The 10979-nt window shown below is 39.2% G+C and overlaps 1 protein-coding gene across 1 annotated transcript; it reads left to right on the top strand.

Moving 5' to 3' along the window:
* The first annotated feature begins 40 nt into the window (after positions 1-40).
* On the top strand, positions 41-10517 carry LOC138600617 (microtubule-associated protein futsch-like). The gene is made up of 15 exons (XM_069672072.1): positions 41-75; positions 523-687; positions 771-905; positions 1123-1161; positions 1257-1397; positions 1604-1698; positions 1844-1867; positions 2258-2441; positions 2799-6221; positions 6332-6440; positions 7354-7464; positions 7589-7828; positions 8237-8353; positions 8449-8555; positions 8644-10517. The coding sequence occupies exons 1-15, from the start codon at positions 61-63 to the stop codon at positions 8692-8694; spliced, it is 4956 nt and encodes a 1651-aa protein (XP_069528173.1). The 5' UTR covers positions 41-60; the 3' UTR covers positions 8695-10517.
* Positions 10518-10979: the final 462 nt, after the last annotated feature.

Below are 10979 nucleotides of genomic sequence, written 5' to 3'. Positions count from 1 at the left end.
TATTCAGTAAGGTGTGTCATTGCTCGCTTTTACCTCCTAGAGTACCAGACTGTCAAGGGCATGGATGACATTGAGGTAAGCTGGATTCTCACCTTAACTTCACCCCAGTTTCATGCTCCTATTTTTGTTTTTGAGGCACTTTTAAAGTGACAAAGTGCTTTACAAAAAGGTTAAAAAAATTAAATAACCAGATATAATAACTTAATAGAACACATGCAATTAAAATGAATGCAAAGAGAAAGGTTTTTTTTTTAATAAAGGAAGTTTAAGTTTAGTCTCTAAATTATATAATAAAATAGAGTACGGTCTAGACCTGCCCTTTTTGTAAAGTGTCTTGAGATAACTTTGGTTATATTTTGGCACTATGAGTTCGGGATTTAAATAATAATTCTTCTTCTTCAATACATTCCATTACAAATGAAGAACGTCTGTGTGCAAACTGTACCATAAGAAATAGGTTACAAATGCAATTAGTAATAACAAATAAATTAAACCTTGGGATTTGAATGTTGTACTTTGTAGAAGGCCAGTAATCGAGGTTCGATGTGCCCTACAATCATGCTGACCGGTCTGCCTGAAGGAAACTACAAGCAGGAGGAGGTGGCAAAGCTGGTGTGGCCGTACTTCCCCAAAAAGAACCTTCACTCCCTGTACTACAACGTGACAGTCTTACCACTACAGAGGAGGGTAAGAAGTAAACTACAGTAGACTATTACAGGCACGAATATTATTAGAATCCCATTTTTATAAATCATTACATTATTTTGCAGGCCTTCGTGTTCTTTGCTGATTGGATTACGTGCTGCAATTTTGTCAAAGATCACATCAAAAAGCGGGTTTCTCTCAGAGGAGACATGATCAGTGTCCACTTTGTCTTGCAACACATGTATCCTGAATCCACTGAGGTATGAACACTGTGTATCCACACTGTGGCCTGGAACGATTTGTCAGGCTTGCGATGAGATAGAAAACTTCTGCAGTAGACATGAAACAGTGGCTTCTGTCTAAAGGAATGAATATATATAGATGTACGAGTATTGTTGTTTGAAGACTGAGCAAAATGTTAAAAATGCTTTAGTGTGTGTCTCGACAGTCTCCGTAACAGTCTGAATCTTTCCGCAGGAGATGATGTACAAAAGCCTGATGAAGTGGAGCAACGCTGTGAGTCATGAATCTCTTCTGTAATTAATGTATCAGGTGAAAGCATCGACCTTTGGATCTCTTATCCTGAACACCAACCGTTTCTTTCTCTTCAGGGAGTTCCTGATCCAAACTCTCTGGAGGAGCGGTTGCTGATCGTGGAGATCTCTGAGGCGTCTGTGGACGTCATCGCATTTGTCATAGAAGTGGTGACATCCATCACAATGTTCGTCAGCGTTCTGCCACTCGCCAACAGGGTAAGACACAAACTTGCACTTCTCAAATTTAAGTTTTGAGAGTCATGATGTTCCTAGAAAATGTATTTTGTTTAATTAACTTTATTTAAAGCCACTGGAAACTCCTCTTACTCAAATATTGGGATTTTAATGTTTGTTGCTTGTCACTTTCATCTCCCCTCCCTCTGTCTTCTCACTCGTTGTCCACGACTGCCGTTCTACCACAGATATGCATCGAGATGACCGACTCCAACAGTGTAATGCAGGTGGTAGAGAAATGCAATGATTTGTCCTCCAACTCTTTTACAGAGGACCCAGCTTGGTATGCATGTCTTATTAAAAGTTCAGGGTATGAAATGGGGTTGTAATTGGTTTTAGAATAACTCATCTCTGTGTTTATTTCTTTATTTCTCTCATCACCCATCCCCACACCTTAACTGAGCATTTCCTCATTTTTCTCTCTTCAGGAGGAAAGTCCAAAAAGTTGAGCCGTAAGTATATATCACTGGGTAATTGAATTTTTTCAGGTTACGTGAGAGACATTTCTTTTTTTTTTTTTGTTGCGAGAGACCATGGAAAACCATGACCTTTGTTGTGATGATGGGATTTTTATGTGATAGCAAGGGTTAGCTAGTAGGTTGATTTGTTTGCATTCACAAGTTTAGGGCAACTCATCCAGAATATTTGAAGGTTTTCAGGAAAAGATGTTTTTATATGAAACTTTGAACTAGCTGAACTATATTGGTCAAAAACCAAGAGATAACTGAACAAATAACTTAGCAACACTGGTGTTTCCTATTTCCAATGTATTCCAATGTATTCACCCATTCTGTCTGAACAACACTGCTGTCTTTAGCAAATACTCATGTTCTACATTTTAGCTTGAAGAGCCTGAAACAACGCCTGCAAGATTCTGCTGAGGTTACAATAAACCTTGACCTGGACACCAGCAGTGTCGAAAACGAATCTCCTGAGATTGACAAGAATGTGCTCAAGGCCATCAAAGTGACCGTTGGCCAACAAAGACTTGTTCAAGAAAGCAGGGCTCAGAGTGAGGAGAAGGAGGTGAGGCCTGGCTTTATATCTCATCCAACACTTATATTTAGAGAAATTATATTTTGTGCCAAAACTTCCTTTTAGAGGCTTGTGCTACAATTAATTTCAGTGGATATTTGGAAAGTACAAATACATGTGCCTAACATTGTTTTCTGAAAATCTTTTTCCAAATTGAAGATAGAAAACTAGTAAAAAAACATTTTTGTCCTATCACTTTGCAGCATTTTCTGTAACTCTTTAAATACTTAGAAGAGCAACAAATAAGAACTAATACACTGTGGAAAATAGTCCCATACAAATACTTAACTGTGTTATGAATAAGCGACTTCATTCAGTGTTTCAGTGATTGATTGTTTCTTTGTCCAGGGTCAGGATAATTTTACAGATGACAACGTCACATCAGAGGCCTATCTTTTTGATGACCAAAATTTCAACGAAGATTGCTTTATCACTGTTGATGAAGTCGGTGATGACGTGGAAGTCACAAGCCCTGATTATTATCGCTCCTCTTCATCCAAGCACTCCTCAAGAGAGAGAAGAGAGAGGCAGAGCTCACATGTTTTTTCTGCTCGCAATCGGACCTCAACAAGGTCATCAAAGGACTATAAGAGCTCAGCCTCATCATCTAGGTCAACTAAAGACTCAAGATCTTCTTACTCAAGCTCTGAGTTGAAAAAATCATCTAAACACACTAATTCCCCTCCCAAACCTTCATCCTCTTCCTGTGCCGGTAAGGCCTCCTCTTCTCCTCCAGTGTCGACTGATTCTCCTTCCTCCCTTGGTCATAAAAGACAACAGAGTAGAACAAAATCTCCAGCCAAATCATTAGATGCATCCGCTGGTAGAAACCGCTCGTCCTCCCCTGTGCATGAAAGGGAAAAGAATACTGCAGAAACTGTGGCAGCCTCAGTAAAGACTTGTCCAGAGCAGCTTGGAGATGAAGCAAGAGACACGAACAGTGCAGTGGCAAAGTCTGATCACGATGTGTCGGCAGAGGGCCCGGCTGCAAAATCTGATGAGTCAGAGACAAAAATAGAAACAGAAAAGATGCATCCACCTCAACAGGGATGTGGATCAGAGTCAAGCCAGGCCCAGAGTCTGGACAGTGATTCAAATGTCAAAACACTCAAAGACCGGGAGAAAAGCACAGAGGAGGGGAAAGAAGATGACAAACATGTAGAGGTGGAGATTGACTGTGGTAGTTGCCTCAATTCATCCAACGATCAAACAGATGAGCAGATGGAAAACGGGGGACAAAAAGGAAGCTGTGAAACCCAGATTACTGGACCTGTAGGAGGCCAGGTCTTGGACAGTGTGGAAGAGGAAGACAAAGCCTGCCATGAGGAGCCCAGTGATATGTTTATGGAAGATTCTCTCCAGGTGCTGGACAGTGTTACCAAAGATCAAGCAGCTACAGGTCCAGAGAGCAGTTGCGTGGTCCAAGTGGACAGTTCCCCAGGAAAGCAGCGGTCTGAGGAAGATGCATTACCAATATTTAAACAATCTGAAGATACACCTTTAATTAAAGATGGAGTAGGAAATGAACAACAGACAAATAATGAAGATAATTCTGAAGTGGACACGAGTAGCAAACAAGCTCCCAGGAGCAAGGGAGACGAGAAGAAAACAAAACAAAACAGGAAGGTCGTCAAAGACAAAATGCTTTCAGCGGAATCTTGCGAAGCCTCCAAAGATGCAGAAAATCTTAAGAGCCAAGATGTAAATGAAGAAGGTGACATCAAGAACCACGACAGTGATGGTACTGAACAAGAAGCCTTTGAGATATTGGATTCAATAGATGATCAGACTGAAACAGAAGATGTCAGCCAAAAACCTGAAACTTCCAGTGCACAGATATCTAAAGAAGACAATAGACCCATAGAGGAAGAGGAAGACGCATACCAGGTAATCGATTCTCTGGAAGATCAGCCAACAACAACTGAGACAGAGTCAGAGACTGACAAGGGTAGAATAAGGACCAAGAAAGGGGAGGCCACTGCTAGTAAATGTGATAGACCTTCAAGGAGAAGCGGCCCCAAAAGCAAAGTATCTGTGAGTGAAGAGAAAGAGAAATCGCCCAAGAAACAAGATAGGACAGTTAAAAAATATGAGACACGGACAAAGGTGGATATCATTGCAGACAAAGAAGTCACAGAGGAGATAATGTTTGAGATAGTAGATTCTGTTGGAGAGGAACCAGTTGAAGATGCTGCCACCAGAGAATGGTCTGGTAGAAGAAGAAGCACAAGAGGAAAGAAAGAGGACAGAGTCAACATAAATCTCACAGAAGCATCTGAAAAACCTGAAGAGGTTACATTTAAGATTATAGACTCTGTGGAGAACGAAACAGCCAATGATGAACCAACCGTCACAAGAAGATCTACCAGAGGAAGAAGGGGAAACACAATGAAGGATGCGTTGAGTGAGAAAACCGTAAAAGAGGACACGCCAACAAGAAGGAGACAAACTCCTGCCAGAGAGTCACAAAGCAGGGAGAAAACACCAAAGAAAGAGGAGAAAGCTCCTCCAAAAGAGAGCACACCAACGAGGAAGAGTGCCAATGCTGTAGAGGTAAGTGAGGAGGATGCTACCTATGAAATACTCGACTCTGTTGAGGATGAAGTTGTTGAGGATGTGCCGCCCGCGACAACAGGAAAAAGAAAAAGAGGAAGACCAAAGAAGCATGTTAAAACAACTATAAAAGGCAGCACAACATCTAAGAGGGTTGACAAAGACGGATCTGAAAAGGTGGCTGATGAAGAAGAGACGACATATCAGATTGTTGATTCTGTGGAGGATGACAAAGTTGATGATCAGCCCCCCTCAGACGAGGCTGGGGGTTCAAGAGCAGAGAATATTTCTGAAAGCATTGACAAGCCTCAGAAAAGGACATCTCTTGCAGGAACAACCAAAAAGGAGGAGGAGGAGGAGGAAGAACCCTTGTTTCACATCATAGATTCTCTGGAAGATGATCCAGTTCAAGAAGAGCAGACAGCTACAGACAAGTCCAATAGAAAAATAAAGGAAAAACGAAAGACAAAAGATGAATCTCCTTGGAAAGAAATTGAAAAAGGAGACAAACAAAAATGTGGTACGACAGTTTCCGAAGCTTTTGAAAAATTGGTTGAGGAAGGGCTTCATCAGAAAGTTGATGATGATGAGGAGGTAAATGATCCTCCATCTATTATAGAAGGTTGTAGTACAGGTGAGAAGGAAAGGACACCCCCAACTGACATTGTTAAAGAGGAAACATCACCAATCATATCCACAAGCGATACAGTCATACTTGAAAGAGAGAACAAACAGAAATCACCTGAGAAAAAACACGGTGCAAGCACTCTGGTGAACCTGGACGAAGTAAGTGATGAGGAGGAGGATTACCCCGACGACACAGCTGATAAGGAAGAACTGAGGAAGCGTCAATCCGCTGCCAAGGAGAAGCAGTTCGCTAATAAAAGGGAAACAAGGAGGACCAGGGAGAGGGAGGAGAGGGAGCGAAGAAGCCGGACCAGCAGCAGCAGAGGAGAAGGTGATGGAGGAGGGACTAGAAGGGGGAAGAAAAGGGTGAGGGAAGATGAGAAGGTGGAGCTGGTGACTCTGGACACGGTAGGGGCAGATGAGGCAGAGAGACAACAGTGGGAAGAAGAGGTAACAGAGGGAGAGGTGCAAGAACTCGTCACTCTGGATGAGTTTGTAGAAGAAGAGCCGGACGGAAAGGCCGAGCAAAGCAAACTGGAGACCCCTCCTCTTAGCCAGGAGGATGAATCAGTGGACGACCTGAACCAAGAGGTAACGGTTTGAAATTCAACACATGCAGGTTCATAGGTCAATTACAGTGGAAAACATTTTTTAAAAATGGAAACGCTGACTCGAAAATATCTCTTGTGTCTACTTTTTAGAGTTTGGTGACTTTAGATGAAGTTGGTTATGATGACGAAGACAAGCCTGATACGGGACAAGCTAAGAAAACTTTAAGATCTGGAAAACGCAAACATGATGACGACACAGGTAACTGTTATTCTGACAATGCATCTTAAAATATGAATACAGTTATGATTCCAGTTTTCCCAAAGAATAACGTTTTACTCATTTCATTTAAGAACTTATGAAGTGAGCACACATGAAGTGTTAAAGTTTTCTGTAAACTTTGTGTGTAAATGATACCCGAGCCCTCATTATTGGTTTGAATGCTGCAAGGATAAAAATTATTATTTAAAAATATTTTCAAACGTTTTTTGCCACTTAACCACTTGAACAATTTTTCAACATAGAAACTTAATTGAAACTTCAAAATCTCATTAGCTCATTCAGGACCTTACCACTGTGACTTTTCACAGTCATACCTCTCCTAATCTCCATAATACTCACGGTTGTCCAGGAAAGTGTTCAAAGTAATTTGTTTGTCTGATGATTTGTTTAACTTTTTCATATCATTCATACTTTTTACATAATTGCATTTCAAAATACCGGCAAATTTCAGCCGTTCAAAGTGTCTTACTTAGTGTTCATTACACTGAATATACAGATTTAGAGTGAGTGGGGAGCTTTAAAATATCTTGGAAAGCTTCTCTAAAATTTGCCCTGATGCCCACATTTTCATTCCACATATACAAGTAAGAAATCAAATCTGACCTACACTTGTGCTGGTCTTAAGAGCTGGGTGATTAAAGCAGAAGGATTTACACTTTTTGTCATAGAAAGCTTGAAAGCAAGAGGAGTTCTGACCAAAGAAAATACCTTTTTTTTAGCACTTTTTTAAAATCCGCTCCCCTTTTCACATTTCTGGCGTACAGACATGAAAAATACATGACTACATTCAGCAGACTCTTCTGGTGTTTATAACGTTGTCATTTTAGCTGTAACACAGTTTCTTGATAATCTCAATCTGAAGATAGTTTTTTATTGATTTGTCTTGTTTTAGAGGCAAGTATGAACTTTGTGATATTAGACGAGGTGAAAGACGAGGAGACAAGAGAAGCTTCAAAACCCAGGACTAGAGGACGTCCCAGGAAGAAAGTTAGACAGACCCCTGGTAACACACAAACACACCAAAAATCTTATCTCTACACTCTCAGAGAAACAAAAGTGCTTTTTTTTTCGTCTTTGCACTTTGCACTTTTCATCGTTGTTCATTTAACCGCTGTCTTTTACAACAGTAAGAAAATCTACCAGGGGGAAGAATGTGAGTTCACAAGAAGAGAAAGAAAAAGAATCAACTGTTGAAGTGCCTCCTACTCCACGTGAAGCCTCCTTATTGGACAAAAGTCAGTCTAAGCCGGAGATCCCGGAGATTGCAGAGGTGGAAGCAGCGAGCCCAGTTGACATTGATGCTGCCCTTGCTGGGCAAGAGCAGCAGCCGGAGAACAAAACAGGAAGAAGCAGGGCGGACATTAAAGGTACAGAGTGTTGGCGAGGATTTTGGACCAATAAAACTACATCTGTCCTAAAATTCTCTCCAAAGTGGATGAAATTGTCGAAACGTATTTATTTTACATTGAGGGCTTTAAAGAAAGATGCCATTATTTAACAGTTTGTTTAGTCAAACGTGAAAAATTAGATCACATTTTTTTTTTATTTCTCAATCCCCTAATTACATTTTTCCATCATAAAAAAACAAAGAAAAGCTGCATATTCTTAAATCAGAGAAGCCGGATCTGTTTTTTTCTTATGACTCAAATGATAAGGAAATGATTAAATAATGTCTGCTTTTCTTGCACCAAAGCAAAACAGCTATTTTCAAGCATCAAAGTATGATTGCCAAGTTTAAAATAATTGATTGATAATTCTTTCCCTCTGTTTTTTAGTTGTGAGTAAACGGAGGAAGGAGTCTGTTGGACCTGAAGCAAAGCGATCTCGCTCTCAGTCTCCGTCTGTACCTGCCGACGTCAAACTGCCAGCAAGTCAACCCGACAACTCCCTCAGTGAGTCACGCTAAAACTTAATTTTAAAACAACATGGGATGCAAATAGTTGGTCACATTTTCCCACTGTTGAACTTTCACCGTATCTTTCTACAGATTTTATGGTGCCGGGATTTTTCTGTAGTCTTTGCTCTATTTTTAACCCGGATGAGACTGCCAGGGAGCTCCACTGCAGCAGCCAGAAACACATCAACAACCTGCAGGTATATACAAACACACACACAAAATTAAAACAAACTACAGCACACACTTGGACTCACATGGTTTGTGTTCTCTTACCTCTTTTTTTAGAAACATTATCAAAAGCTTCAACAGAAATCATCAAGTTCAACACAAAGTTGACAAGGCTCCCTATCAGAGTGATTTCGACGACTTCAGCTGAATTTTAAGATTTATTTTTGTTTAAAATGTGAAAAAGAAAATGATTTTTACTCCCACAGTTATGGTGCCTTGCTCTGCTTTACAGTTGCAGCATTTTGTTGCACCACTTGTGTTCTGGAACAGAACAGACAGGAACTGAGTTTCAGCATAAAATGTCGGAGTTTATACTTTTAAAAAGGTTCTTCGTGACGTCTTTTACTCAGCTATAATGAATTACTACAATTTCTTTTAATATGATGTCATATGAAGGCGGTGTTATCAAAGGAAGATTGTTGGCAGGTTAATGTGTAATAGATTCCAAGACTTGAAGTCCAAAAGTTGCATTCCCAAAATGTAGTTTGTTGTGATAGCATAACGATCTGGCCAATTTGCCCAAAAGTTTACACTGCACTCCCTTGTGTCTTCAGAAATCCACCTGCCAAGCCAGCAGTCTATCAAATGAACGGTTTCTGACATATACCAAGAACAGTTATTCACACATAACAACAGGCAGAAAGAGATTCCATCCTGCAAAGCTAGATAGTGTTTACAACTGTGCCAACTGCTGGTTAAATGGCACCAAATTTGTCACAGTTGCTCAAACATCTTATCTACCTGTGTCCACCAAATGTGGTTTCAATAGCACAAAGCTATTTTTGAAAGTGATAGGTTTTTTTGTTTGGTTGTATAATCCATGCCCGTAACATTTTAATGATCTTTGAGAACCTGCTGTACCAACAACAAAGCTGTAAGGAATATCCAAACACTTAGACGTAACTATGCCATCTTTGTCAAAATTGGTGACAATTAGTCAAAGTTTGTTGGAACAGTAATAAAAAAGGATATGCAAAAATACAAAATAGAAAGAAAGTCAATTTAGATGCAGATGGGTATGGCTTTTTTGGATAGATTTGTGTAGACTCAAAACGTATGAAATGTAAATTGTGTGGAATCTAAAACGTATTATTTCCATGGAAAGATGAAGGAACAAGAAGCAAGGGGGCTTTTGGAAAAAGTGGTCATAGTAACACTTATGGTGGTAAGTAATACTTTATTGTGGTTTCTAGTGCGCACAGTTGTGAATTTTCATCACCTGGGTCTCTTTTACATAATAATCTTCACAGAATTAAATTAGCTAATTCTGATCTAACATGTAGCACCTTTTTGAGGGATAATAATAATCCTGGAAGCTTTTCATTGTTTTATTCAAATTGTATGTACGAAGCCCTGAATATAATCTTGCACTAGTGAAGTGTTCAGGTAAGTGTTATGAACCACTTTATTAGCCACTGGAAAAAGAGATGAACCATGTTTTCTTAACTGTTGGACAAACCCAATGAAAATATTTTGACTTAGCAACTGTGAAGATGTTTTCTTACTGTTTCTAATTTTGGAGAGCTTCATTACAACTATTATTATATGTTAGTTTTAATTTCTTTTGGAAAATTAATCTGAAATGCCATCTGATGTATGTCGATTAGGTCAAAAGGGTCTGCTTAATGAAATTGTAATGTTATAACATCTGCTATTTTTGCACAATTTAAAGTATATAAAAGAAAACCATATTATGTTTAAAAAATAAGTCGGATAACATGTAGTGTGAAAGACAAGGTATTTGACAATCTGACAGTTTCCTTTATGAATTTACAAATCCTGTGAAGTGAAAGGTTGCAATTTTCACAAGATGTGTTGGTTCCATTTGTTTAAACAAAGGTCACATGTTTTACTTCTGTACAGCTTTCTTTATTCTATTTCTGTTGAACTGTTGAACAAATAAAAACCTGAATATTTCGCTACCCTACTAATTTCGGACCATATTTCGAAACGAAATGACTATATTTTAATCCCCCCCCCCCCCTTTTCAAAAAATAAAATATAAAAAAAACATTCTTGTGTTGTGTACTATAAGTTCAAGCTCAGTTCACTATCTGAACTGTTACAGGATAAGGACCACCTGCTATTCTCAAACAAACACTTTTATAAATACATTGTTAACTATCAGATAATTTATGTGCTTAAACTAATAAATATGTCCGAGTGGCTATAAAAGTAATCAAATGTACATAGAAGACTTCTTGTTTTTCAACCTATTTTGTTAAAATCATGAGTGAAAATTAACCACTTTTAATGATGTGATTTTTATACATTTCTCCACTGATGGCAAACTGTGAAACCAAAGAAGCAGAAGTTGGAAAATGTTTGCATCAGTAATCGTATCTATATCGCAATTTTCACTTAGTCATTTTTATTGTGACCTCAAATTTCTC

This window comes from Semicossyphus pulcher, unplaced genomic scaffold, assembly GCF_022749685.1.
Source record: "Semicossyphus pulcher isolate SPU_LCO1_2020_fin unplaced genomic scaffold, fSemPul1.0.p SCAF_21, whole genome shotgun sequence".
Lineage (NCBI taxonomy): Eukaryota > Metazoa > Chordata > Actinopteri > Labriformes > Labridae > Semicossyphus > Semicossyphus pulcher.
This window is presented reverse-complemented; position numbering and strand designations above follow the sequence as displayed.

Coding starts and splice junctions, on each gene's coding strand:
- LOC138600617 (XM_069672072.1), top strand. Junction 1,398..1,603: donor TTCTGCCACTCGCCAACAGG/GTAAGACACAAA, acceptor GTTCTACCACAG/ATATGCATCGAGATGACCGA. Junction 1,868..2,257: donor AAAGTCCAAAAAGTTGAGCC/GTAAGTATATAT, acceptor TCTACATTTTAG/CTTGAAGAGCCTGAAACAAC.